Here is a 13,569-nt window from a genome sequence, read left to right on the forward strand (position 1 = left end):
ATCTTCTGGTTGCACAAAAGTTTGTTTAATTACACTTTTCGACTGTTACCTGTCAAACTTTGTTGAAAACATTTTTAAACGTTGAAGAATGTTTAAAAATTTCTTAAAAGTTTTAAAGCAGTGTTATTATTTTTTAATTGTAAGCACTGTTAAGACTTAAGCTAGTGTTGATTATTTTAAAAGGTCACCTGTTCAGTTTCAGGTCAAAGATTGTCAAGCAGTCAGGATCCTTTTTTTTAGCTGCACTTGCACTGCACTTTTAAGTTGCTTTAGGAGATTAACATGAGTGACAGTGTTTTTTGTTTGTCAAAAATTGTTAATGCTACATTCAAAAAACTACTTGTAGAGTTGGGTCATCTGACTTTGTTTGGTACGCTGTAGTACCTGAAGAGATTTAATATATAATAAACAATGTTAAACTCAAGTTCAGTTGTTGCTTTTTGTCTTAACTTATTGTTTTTAGTTTAGTTTACTTGAAATTTTTAAGGCAATCGGTTTCCTAACATTTTCCTAGTAATGTGAACACTAATAGAAAGTTAAGTCAAATAAAGATTTTAAGTCAACAGTACTTAAGTATACTTGATTAACAAGTTGTCTCCACAAATTGTGTTAAGTTACGCCAACTAAACATTAATACTCTACTTTACTTGGAAATTTTAAGGCAATCGGTTTCCTCACTTTTTCTAAGTAAAGTCAACTTGTTACATTTTACAGTGTTGTAATAATAAAAATATTAGACAAATTTTGCAATCAAAACATAAAATCTCCCCTCGAGGAAAATTATTTTGGAATGCAAAAATTTCTGAGATTAATTGGAAAACGATCTGGTCAAATCCTTACGAATTTTGTATTTTGAATAAAGTTAAAGAGGTGCATTTCAAAATACATCACAAAATGTACCCATGTAAAGTAGCTCTTTCTAAATTCATGGACATTGACAATACTTGCAGTTTCTGTAACACGCACGAGGAAGACTTGTGTCATTTGTTTCATAATTGTGATTTGTCTCTTAGATTTTGGTCTGATATTAGTGCCTTTCTATTTCTGCAAAGAAATGTTAATTATATGCTATCTTTAAAATATGTTATTTGTACTTTTTCACACAAAATTAAAATGATTATGCCGTTAAATTTTAAATTTTGCAAGGTAAATATTATATTCATACACACAAATTTGTGAAATGCATACCAAACTGTAATCTATTTTTATCAGAAATGGAAGCTTTGAAAAAGTCTCTAATGCAAATTAATAACAAAATAATGACATATTGTTAGATTTCATGGAGATTTTTTTTTCTGTATAGCTCCCCCGCTGCAGTCTTTGAATATGTCTTAAGGAAAAAGGAAGAAAAATTGTACTCTTGTTTAGTTGTTTCTGTGTTTTTTAATGTTTATTTATTATTTAGTTTTTCCTATGTGGTTATTTGTTAATTTTATTTATTGAATTTCTCCTCTTAAACATTGTTCTACAGTTTAAGATTGCTATTATATTTTGTGTATCTGGATTTACTTGTTAATATATTTTTGTAATGTTCCATCATTCTTCTTTATTAAAAAAAATTAAATAAAAAATGCCAAATATAGGTGTTAAAAACCTCAATTAAATAAATCACCTGGTCCTGATGGGCTAACTTCTAACTTTTATAGATGTTTTTTGGATGATTTAAAATAATTATTATTTAAAGCTTTCCTACAATCTACTGAAGAAGGCACATTAAGCTCTACACAGAGACAAGGGCTGATTACGTTACTATCTAAACCCGAAAAAAACTCTAGATATATAGATAATCTTACGTCCGATAACCTTGTTAAATACTGATTATAACATTTTTGTACACATTTTTGCCAACAGACTTTAACAAAGTCTAACACAGACTAATGATGAAATAAATGCTGTTAGGACATTTGTGTCTTGTAGATATCATAATAGTAACTGTATAGTTTAAGTCTGACGATAAGAATGAAATGAACTTTAACTGACAGTTTACAGGAAATCTGCATAATATGAGGTGAAAACAGGAGCTATTAACAAATATAGCATAGAGGATTTTCAGCAGCTCTATTATTATTGATGAGCCTCAGACTGTTAACACTCATTAAACAAGCCATTCAGGATCAGCAGCAGATCATCTCACTTTATTCTGAGTCTGAGTGCTTTCCAGCAATACAGAGCTCTATTGAAGAAAACACACGCTTCTCACACTGACACGACTGACACACTTATCTTTACAGTTTCTGTTTGCAATCTTTTCAAATATAGGCTATTTAAAAACGTAAAGGAACTAAAACTATTTTTTATTTGACAAACATAAATGTCAAAAAAAGAAAGAATGATAATAACATTAAAATTGCATCAGCATGTCTAATTAATTTCCGTCACAGATTCATCCTTTAGTTTTTGGCTCCAAACATTAAAACAATCATACACACGAATGCTTAGTGAAGAAGAACATTTTAAAGCTGTAAAAATCTTAAAAATATATGAATTTAAGAACATTTTGAACATAAAACAAAACTTGTAATGAAGCATAACAATATAATTTGCATCATAAAGGAAAATTGTATACAATAATACAACTTTAGATATTGTTCTTAGGGGAGGAACTCCATCTTTGAGTTGATCTGAATCTCACAGATGAAACTTTGTTGGTCTTGAAGATGAACTTTATTCACTGTGACTAATTTAGATGATGTTTATGACAGATTAATATGGAAGAGATGCGGTGTAACATTGAAAGCAGTGGACCTGAAGATAAACTACTTAATGTGATTGTTTATTTTATGCCTGCGTAGAGAAGAACAATAAGTGAAACTCTTCCTGCATGCAGTGCAGTGATACGGTTTCTCTCCAGTGTGAATCCTCTCATGTGCTTTCAGGTCTCCTGAATGATTAAATCTCTTGTCGCAGTGTGAACACTTGTAAGGTTTCTCTCCAGTGTGGATCCTCTGGTGAAGTTTCAAATGATCAGCTCTAATAAAAGTCTTCTCGCACTCAAAGCACATATAATCTCTCACACCAGTGTGTATCTTCTGATGAACTTTTAGACTCTGCAGCTGTGAAAAACTCTTTCCACACAAAGAACATGAATGTGGTTTCTCCTTTGAATGAACTTTCAGGTGCTCCTTCAGGTTTGAAGCCCATGAAAATGTTTTTCCACATCGATCACATTCATGCAGTTTCTCTCCAGTGTGGATGCTCATGTGTCTCTGAAGGTTTGATGATCGTGTGAAACTCTTCCCGCACTGATCACATGTGAATGGTTTCTCTCCAGTGTGGATCCTCATGTGTCTCTTGAGATTCTGTTTGTTTGTGAAACTCTTTCCACACTGAGTGCAGGTGAAACTATTCTTGACTTTTCTTTTCAGTAAAGAAACTCTCTCGGTCTGTGAGCGAGTTTTTTCTCCAGTTTTGACATGATGTGGTTTCTCCATTAGATCTGAAATTTAAGGTTAAAAAAATAAATAATAAATCAGAGAAATGTGAACTAAAAGCAGACAACGGCTACACAAAATTATGATCATTGACACATTTTTACAAAATAAGGTACAATTAACTATATTAAAATAATACAGACACTAATCCAATGTTTCTGTAGCAAGAACTATTTGATGCTTAATCAAATACACAATTATAATATTATATTATAAACATAATATTAGCATTAATATAAATATACTAAAATATTATGTATTTAACTATTTTTCTATTATAAACTAATTAACTGGCAAGTATTCTTCACTCAACATAATTTCCATTCCATTTCTTCCTTTTTAAAGAAAAAAATATTTCCTTCTTAATGTTCTTCAGTCTCACTGATGAAGGATGAAGAATAAACACCAACCTGTTTGTTCTTCAGTGTGTTTCATTCTGCAGGGTTCTGGATCTCTCATGTTCTCTCTGTCCTTCAATAAACTCTGTCTCTGCAGATTTCTCTTCTTCCTGATGCTCTGATGCTCGTCTTCACTTGTAGACTGATGGGAATATTCCAGCATTTATTACTGAACTGCAGTGGGAGGAGCTTCACTGAAGGTGTGATTGTTGTGGGAGGAGCTTCACTGAAGGTGTGATTGTTGTGGGAGGAGCTTCACTGAAGCTGTGATTATTGTGGGAGGGGCTTCACTGAAGGTGTGATTGTTGTGGGTGGAGCTTCACTGAAGGTGTGATTGTTGTGGGAGGAGCTTCACTGGAGGAGGAGCAGATCTGCCCAAATTAAAGATAAATAAGTTATTACACATTATTTGTGTAATAATTTACCCATTTTAAATATTAATGTTCACCAATCTATCCACCTAATGAAGTGACTATTAAGTTAATTAAAAACTGTGCTTTATACTAATTTACAACTTATATCTCTTTTTACTTTCTAAGAATTTCATCTCTATATTTTAATTCTTACATTTATATGACCTCTTATTAATTTAAAGGCGTATAAAGTTGGGGGTTGCTTTTGCTTAAGTCAGTTGACAGCAATAAAAATAGCTTAATGTGGCAATTAACAGATCTGAAGTCATCAGCATAATGAGGTGAAAACAGGATCTATTGATTTTCACCAGCTAATGTTAGGTCATTTGTGTCTTGTAGTTCATTGTGCAATAAATAATTTTGACAGATTAAGCTGTTGATTTTATATTAGTACATTTTGAAATTAACCCTAAGAAGAATAGCCTTATTGCTATATAACTATTGTTTATTGTTAGGTCATGTTATCTAACAAATGGAATCTTATTGTAAAGTGTTTTAATACTACAGTTTCAATCTATATGATATACACTTGTCTTAAAATATATGTAATCTTATCTAAATTTATTATAAAAGCTGAGGTTTGTTATTTACTGAAAAGTTATATTTTAGCTGGAGGCAATGATCTAATGTTGCATTTGGTCAGACTCAGCCCATTGCTTTAAGTATATTATATTGTCCTTTTACAGCTGCAGGCCGCAGAAGATCATGAAACACTCCAGCAAACCCTAAAACAGACAACAGTGGTATTTCAGTGGCAGCAAAAATACGACAAAAACTTTTGAAAAATCGATTTTAATTCTTACATTTATATTACCTCTTATTAATTTAAAGGAGTATAAAGATGGGGGGAAAATGAAAAACAATTTCAATGTAAGAAAAAAATGAAATAATAAACATGGAAATATAATTTTACAAATTTGCAAGGTTCAAATAGACCACCAATTGACTTTAACCTATCAAATTGGTGAAACTTGTTTACTTTTTTCATACTTTTATTACTTGTGGAAAAACTTGAAACACAATTTTACACAAGTATAAAGAATGACATTGATTTATGCAAATTTTATTTTTGTTTAACTTTATTCACAAAAATAATGTGTTTTTAATTAGTACCATGACAACACTAATGGGAAGTGTAAAATATTTAGGATTTTTTACATTTACATTTAGTCATTTAGCAGACACTTTTATCCAAAGCAACTTACAAATGAGGACAATGGAAGTAATCAAAATCAACAAAAGAGCAATGATATACAAGTGCTATAACAAGTCTCAGCTTAACACAGTACACGTAGCAAGGTTTTTCTTTTTTTTTAATTATATAATAAATGTAACACAAGCTAGTGTTAGAGGACTTTTTTGCTATTGTTAATTGTGTAATAAATAAAAAGAAAACAGATAGAATACAAAAAGATTATTTTTTTTTTTTAAGAATAGAATTAGAATAGAGAGTGCTAGAGTTAGAGGGTCAAATAAAGATGGAAGAAATGTGCTTTTAGCCGATTCTTGAAGAAGGACTCAGTTGCTCGGATTGAGTTGATTTTTTTACATTTGTGCTTATAAAATCAGGTGCAAGAGAGATTCAATTAAAAAAAAAAAAAAGATTGCAAGTAACGTCTCTTGTGGAAGCGCAGGTGACTGAGGGTGCAAGTGCATGTCCGCAGAAAGTCTTTAAAAATGCTCTGTTGCAAATAGGCTACTAATATTATTTCTCAGCTTTGATACAGAAAAACATCATTACAATAAAGACAGACACTAATGATGCCCATCTTTATCAACCACTTTAATTTGTCCATATTATAATCTAATTAATCTAATTAACATCTTACTGGTTTGCATATAAAGAGAAGCAAACGATCATAAAACCTTCCAACATTCAATAACACTAATTATTACTCTAAAAATTTAACACGGCAGCTTTGAAAAAATAAATAAATAAAAAATACACGAAATCGTTCATGTCTGCATGACTTTAGTTTACAGTAATGTTCCTTTCAACTAAATCAGTCTGCAGATGCCAGAACAGGCGCATAAAGTGCTTTATCCGAGGAAAACTATTTAGAAATAACCTCGTATGATGTTGATTAAACAAACTGAGTGAGGTGTCCCATATCTGTGTAAATAAGCAAAATATCTGAACTGATCGACTCACCTCAGAAGACACAACAAACGCGCGCTGACTGAATGAGGAATGAAAATATTCGCCTCCTTCTTTAGTTTTTCTTTTTGGCGCATAACAATCTAAATCTATAGCGTCCCCTTATGCTGTTGTGCAGTCATGTTAGCTATTATCCTTAAAGGGGCGGTTTACTGTTTTTTTTCTAGGCTTGATTGTGTTTATGGGGTGTAGTCTAACATGTGTTCATGCTTTGTTTTTTTAAAACACATTATTTTTCATATAATTTACCTTTATTCCACACCGCTCTGTCCCTTCTCTGACAACGCCTAGATTACTTCCGTTTTTATGAAGCCCCTCCCTCAGAAATATGTGATGAGCTCTGATTGGTTAGCTGGCTCAGTGTGTTGTGATTCGTTAAACCGCCGAGCGTGCGTCTAAATGTCCCGCCCCTCAGCTCAGCTGCATGTGTTCCAGTTGTATTGTAAACAATGATTTATAACAATATAGAAACGTCTATATTGCTTATCAGTTTGAGCCCGATTGAGACGCAGAGGATATTAGTGAAGAGGATCGCGCAGAACCTGTGCAAGCACGGCTCTTAATGGTATGTTTGTTTGTTTGTTGTCTCATACTTTTAGATACGCTGTTATTATGCTACTACTTATGTTAGCTTTTAATATACGGTTTTATTCTGATTAAAACTTTAATACAGTACGGCAACCGCACACGCGTCCATGTATAACGCTTCTCATAACAGTTTGTTGGAGCTGATCTGACGATCTGAATGAGAGAGAGAGAGAGAGAGAGATGCAGAGCAGGAGACGCGAGGAACAGGATTATTAAGAGGCTGTTTTAGAACATTGATTTTGAAACTTGTGAATCCATTAGAATCGTTAGAAGACAGAATCGCGATTCATATATGAATAGATTTTTAGGTGCACCCCTAGTTTTCTCTTCCTCTTCCCTAAAGCAGCACAGCATGACCTCGCCCCCTTCCTTACATGTTCCTGAGGGCGGGGTTTATCTGGGTCACTGACGTATCAGACCCGGGAAGTAGTTCGTTGTAGTCCCTTACCAGCCGTTTTTGTAGGCATTAAACTTCCAGAATTTTAAAAGACGATATCTCTGTTTGCATTGAGCTTTCAGCGCTGCAACTTTGCAGATGTTGTTTATGCTCAAACAGCAACATTACACACTAACTAACCTTAAAAAAGTGAAATTGCAATAAACCACCCCTTTAAAAATGGCATATTTTATTAAACTCATATCCTAAGTACCCCGAATCCTTATTTACCTTGCCCTTTTTATTTAAGAACATTATTAATTCCTTTTTTTCGTCATTTTTTTTACAATCGTATATTACATGCTCTACTGTTTCTTTCTCCTCACAATACTCACATAAAACGTGCTCCAGTATTTTAATATTAAATAAATGCCTCCCCTTATTATCTGAATTCCATATTTCTTGCCAATCCTTTTTCCTATTTTCCATAATTATAGTTTTGACTTCACCTTTACTTAAAGCAACATTAACATCTACTTCTTCCTTTTTTAAAGCATCTTTTGCCAATTCATCAGCAGTTTAATTTCCCAATATGCCCACATGTGCTGGTACCCAGCAGAAACCAACTAATACACCTCTTCTTTGTATACGCCATAACATTTAACTAATAACAATTAATTTATTACTTAATCCATGAATCATATAGAATGTTAATTGGTTGCTAATGTAGAACCGGGTCAAAGTTCAAGGTACATCTTTTGTCTTGATTTGTAGTTATCACAATGCCAAATATGTAATTTCAGATTTAACTGGAATATTATAAATAGTGGGTACTGTCAGTGGTGTAGTGGAGCCTGGAGAAGTAGGTATGCTCTTAATTTATGCCTCCTTTTTTTTTTTAAAGTGACCCAGCAAACTTTTCTTGACTCTTGTTTTCAGCAAAGAAACTCTTTCAGTCTGAGAGTGAGTTTTTTTCTCTAGTTTTGACACAATTATGCTACTTTTTACTTTTACTTGAGTAGATTTTAGACTGGTAATTTTACTTGTACAAATTTAATTCATATAATGGTACTTTTACTTGAGTCGAATATTTTCGTACTCTTTCCACCTCTGAACAGCAATAAAATGAGCTTAATGTGGCAATTTGCGGAACTGAGGTCATCAGCATAATGAATGAGGTGAAAACAGGATCTATTGACATGAAATAAAGAGGATTTTCAGCAGCTGATAATATTGATGAGCCTCAGACTATAAACACTCATTAAACAAGCCATTCAGGATCAGCAGCAGACCATCTCACTTTATTCTGATATTTTGCAGGTAGAAACTGATTGTTTGAGTCACAATATATGCTGAAATCCTAGGAAATCGTTCTAATATACTTCTCAAGTGACACAGAAAAAATACTAATATAAAGACACTGACACCTTTATTTATTTATTTGCCCATATGAATCTAAATATAATTCGATTTTATAATAACTACATTCACAACAACATGCAGTTCCCTCTTACCGTTTTGTATGTGAAGAGAAACAAGACCTTCTTGTGTTAGCAGGCACACACATATCACTGAGCCCGATAGAAACTATTCAGACTCCGTAAATGTTGATTAAACAAACTATGTAACGTGTATTTTACAATGACATGAAAAAGCGTGAACTGCTCACCTCAGAAACTCCACTGAAGCGCGCGCGAATGATGACGTCACCACGGCGAGGCGAGGCGAACTAACGGTAGATGATCAAAACCGCGCCATATTCAGTTTAAAATGGAAAAGTATCTATAAAACAACATATCAAACAAAAATACTGTTAAAACAGTGACTGATGTAGACAGACGGACAGTCAGGTGTGCAATGAAATGCAGTTTATTAAGCATTTAAAAGCTTTAGGAGAAATTAAATTATGGAAAGCCCCAAAAGCAATTAATATTTCATGGCTTTTATATGTAATTAAAATTATGAAATTATTCATTAGTGATGCAAGAAAAATCAATTGAAAACAATAATGGACAATACAAATGGTGGTGGTTGAGGAGAGACCCCCCCACACACACATGATTGTAAAGGGCTTTGGCTGTATTGCAATACATATTAAAGCGCTATATAAATGCCTCATTCATTCATTCATTCATTCATTCAAATGTAATACCTGAAGTAAATATAAGCCCCCCAAAAAGCAATTAATATTTAATTTTAGATGCTTCAGTTCAGTTCATCTTTATTCATTTCCCGAAGGCAATTTGGTTGCAGCACACAAGCATTTCACATAAACAAACAAAAAAACAAAAAACCCCAAAAAAAAAAATCCATTTCCTTCCTAAAAAGTTCTTACCTTAAATTTAAAGACTTTACAGCTGAGGGGATAAATGAATGTCTAAACCGATTTGTTTTACTAGGGTTCTATAATGAATGCCAGAAGGGAGAAGGTTAAACTTGTGATACATGGGGTGGGAATCTAACAAAATGCTCTGGGCTTTACCCAGAACCTGTCTATTAGGGGTGGCACGGTACACAGATGTCACGGTTCGGTTCATACCTCGGTTCGGGGGTCACGGTTCGATACGATTTCTGTACAACAGGGGAGGGGTGGGGGGGTAATCTACTATGCTCAGTTTGTTTTCATTTATTTTGAACAGACAGTAGTGCAAATGAAAAAATTTTCCATCTAGATGTGAAAATACTAAATATTATTACATGTTATATACCTGTATATATAAAATCTGTTTTGCTTTCATTGTGAGTGTACACAAATAAAAGCAGACCTTTATACAGTGATTATTAATAAGACAATAAGTGTTTAAAGTTGATTCTGCTGGTATAAGGAAACAGCTGAAATGATCGTGCCGGAGCGCACGCACACGTGCACACACACACACACACACACACACACAAAACACATCAGTTCCAGCATTGCTAACTTGACAGCACAGTTGGTACTTTATCAAAATAAAATATAGTGAGCCAAACATCAGTGTGCGCGCCTCTGTGTCACCGGAATGCGACTGAAGTACAAAGCCTATGATTTACATAATAAATAATAGTTTAGTATTCAGATACGTTACATCGCAAATATGGAAATATTATGGAATATTTGGATTTATGCCGAATGAGAGAGGTAGGATACACGAGCACAAAGCTCCATTTTGCAAACAGTTGAGTGTGCAAGCCTTTAAAGTATACTCCCTTGTCAGCCTGTGAGAGACGCGTTCAGAATCAGCACATGGTCACTGTCTGGGGGGCTTTGTATTCAATTGCGCAACTCATGGCATTCGCTGTTCTTCTGCTGGCGGTTATCAAACAGCGCTGCATTACTGCGGGCGCCCCCTTCTGGATTGGGGTGAATTGCCTGTATTCGTCGTAAGGCCTCATGCACCGAACCGAGACGCCCGTACTCCTATGTTTATTAGTACATCCCAAAACACAACACTTGTAAAGCCTCTTCGGTGCTGACATTGTATATAACTCCAGTAATGGCGGACCACTCAGGGCTGTGTTTATGCTAATAGGGCAGAGAGCGTCACACATGGGTGGGACTTTTTCCCCTCTGTGACATGAACAGAGGGAGAATCTGAAACAGCTCGTTTGGAGAGACTTTATGATTTTTTGGTTTTATAAAAAAATGAGTTGGTGGATTTTTAACATTATAGGCTGGTTGTTTTCACACACTGCGGCCAAAAACTGTGTTCAAACACCTTATAAAAGTGATTTTTGCATAATAGGTCCCCTTGAATACTTGAAGCAAATATAAAGTAAAAGTGGAAGCGAATGAGACAGATATCTCTCTTTATTGACTAACAAGATAGCAAAGCATCTCAACATGTGAATAAAAGTGAAGATGGATCAGATGCACACCATAAAAACACACTCTAGGCGGAAGAATAACTAGTTGTTTAAAAAACAGCAGTGAAGATGAAAAATAAATCAGCCTCTTTTTCAGCTTAGTGAACAAGAACTTCTACAAATATGCATTATAAGAACATTTTGAACATAAAATGAAACTTGAAATAAAGCATAATAATGTATATCATAAAGCAAAATTGTATACAATAATAACACTTTAGATATTGTTCTTAGGTGAGGAACTCTGTTATTGAGATTATCTGAATATCTCAGATGAAACTTTGCTGGTCTTGAAGATGAACTTTATTCACTGTGACTAATTTAGATGATGTTTCTTATGACAGATTAATATGGAAGAGATGCGGTGTAGCACTTGAAAGCAGTGGACCTGAAGATAAACTACTTAATGTGATTGTTTATTTTATGTCTCTGTAGATTAGAAGAATGAGTGAAACTCTTCCCGCATGCAGTGCAGTGATATTACAAAGATCCAGTGTGAATCCTCTCATGTGATTTCAGATCTCCTGACCGACTGAATCTCTTGTCACAGTGTGAACACTTGTAAGGTTTCTCTCCAGTGTGAATCCTCTGGTGCCGTTTCAAATGATCAGCAGTAATAAAAGTCTTCCCACACTCAAAGCACATATGATCTCTCACACCAGTATCTTCTGATGTAGTTTTAAACTCTGTAGTTGAGAAAAACTCTTTCCACAGAAAGAACATGAATGTGGTTTCTTCTTCGTATGAACTTTCAGGTGCTCCTTCAGGTTTGAAGCCCGTGAAAATGTTTTTCCACATTGATCACATTCATGCAGTTTCTCTCCAGTGTGGATCTTCATGTGGTCCTTAAGGGATGATGATCGTGTGAAACTCTTCCCGCACTGATCACATGTGAATGGTTTCTCTCCAGTGTGGATCCTCATGTGAACATTGAGATTGTGTTTGCATGTGAAACTCTTTCCACACTGAGTGCAGGTGAACCTTTTCTTGTCTCGTCTTTTCAGTAAAGAAATACTTTCAGTCTGTGAGCGAGTTTTTTTTCCCAGTTTTGACATGATGATTTTTTCTCCTCCATTAGACCTGAAATTAAAGTTAAAAGAGGTTACAATATAATTAAATCATTAAAAAATCTGAGAATTGTGAATAAAAGCAGACAACAGCTAACGAAATTATAATCATTTTGTTACATTTTTGCAAAATAAGATGCAATAATAAGATACAATAATCTATATAAAAAAATACAGACACTAATCCAGTGTTTCTGTAGTGAGAACTATTATAATTAATAACTAATAATAATTGACACTAATTAATTGACCAATATTTTTTCACTCAACACTGTTACAGCACAATTTTCATTCAATTTCTTCCTTTTTAAAACAAAAGCTTTTTTTAACATCCAGGAAGTGACATCATTTGAACGTTTGAGTTTCAGTCCCTATTTTGTACCCTGGAGATAGAAAGTCTCCCCTATATTATTTATTGGACTTTTTTCTTAATTTTTTAAAACTCAAAGTATTTTTCTACTATAAACACTAAATCTGATGAACTGCTGATAACTTTAAATGTTTCTCAGTCTCACTGAAGAAGGATCAAGAATAAACACCAACCTGTTTGTTCTTCAGTGTGTTTCATTCTGCAGGGTTCTGGATCTCTCATGTTCTCTCTGTCCTTCAATAAACTCTGTCTCTGCAGATTTCACTTCTTCCTGATGCTCTGATGCTCGTCTTCACTTGTAGACTGATGGGAATATTCCAGCATTTATTGCTGAACCGCAGTGGGAGGAGCTTAACTGAAGGTGTGATTGTTGTGGGAGGAGCTTCACTGAAGGAAGAGCAGATCTGCCAAAATTAAAGATAAATCAGTTATTACACATTATTTGTGTAATAATTTACACATTTTAAATAGTAATCCATCTATCCATCTAGTGAAGCAACTATTAAGTTAATTAACCACAAAGTGTCTTATACTGATTCACAACTTATATCTCTTTTTATTTTCTAAAAATTGCATTTACTTATTTAAATTCTTAAACATAGAAATATAATTTTACAAATTTTCAAGGTACAGATAAACTGCCAGTTGAGTTTAACTAAACAATTTGTTTTTGTTTTAGTTTTAAAAATTTTCTGGGGCATTTTTGGGGATTTTCGCTTAAATCTGGCATATTCAAATTCAGATGTTTACCCTACACACATACAAAGGAGGAAATTAATAAAAAAATGGTTTCATTGTAAATGAAACCCTTTGAACTACAAAATATGAGTGTAATTCTTTATAAATAACATTATATATGTTTCAAATATTACAATAAACACTAAAAAACATAGGCGCTTTTTGATTTATTATATATATTTTATTT

General features: G+C 33.7%; 1 protein-coding gene and 1 pseudogene across 2 annotated transcripts; both read right to left on the reverse strand.

Moving 5' to 3' along the window:
- Positions 1–2,651: 2,651 nt before the first annotated feature.
- Positions 2,652–12,932, reverse strand: LOC131531279 (gastrula zinc finger protein XlCGF49.1-like). Of its 2 annotated transcripts, XM_058761964.1 has the most exons (3): positions 12,818–12,932; positions 3,842–3,914; positions 2,652–3,436 (listed from the first exon to the last, which is right to left on the reverse strand). In XM_058761964.1, the coding sequence occupies exons 2-3, from the start codon at positions 3,888–3,890 to the stop codon at positions 2,757–2,759; spliced, it is 729 nt and encodes a 242-aa protein (XP_058617947.1). In that variant the 5' UTR covers positions 3,891–3,914; positions 12,818–12,932; the 3' UTR covers positions 2,652–2,756. The 2 variants fall into 2 exon arrangements, with proteins under 2 accessions (XP_058617947.1, XP_058617946.1); XM_058761963.1 differs by lacking the exon at positions 12,818–12,932 and having other exon boundaries at positions 3,842–4,197.
- On the reverse strand, positions 11,519–12,932 carry LOC131531293 (gastrula zinc finger protein XlCGF7.1-like; annotated as a pseudogene).
- Positions 12,933–13,569: the final 637 nt, after the last annotated feature.

Source organism: Onychostoma macrolepis, chromosome 22 (assembly GCF_012432095.1).
Source record: "Onychostoma macrolepis isolate SWU-2019 chromosome 22, ASM1243209v1, whole genome shotgun sequence".
NCBI lineage: Eukaryota > Metazoa > Chordata > Actinopteri > Cypriniformes > Cyprinidae > Onychostoma > Onychostoma macrolepis.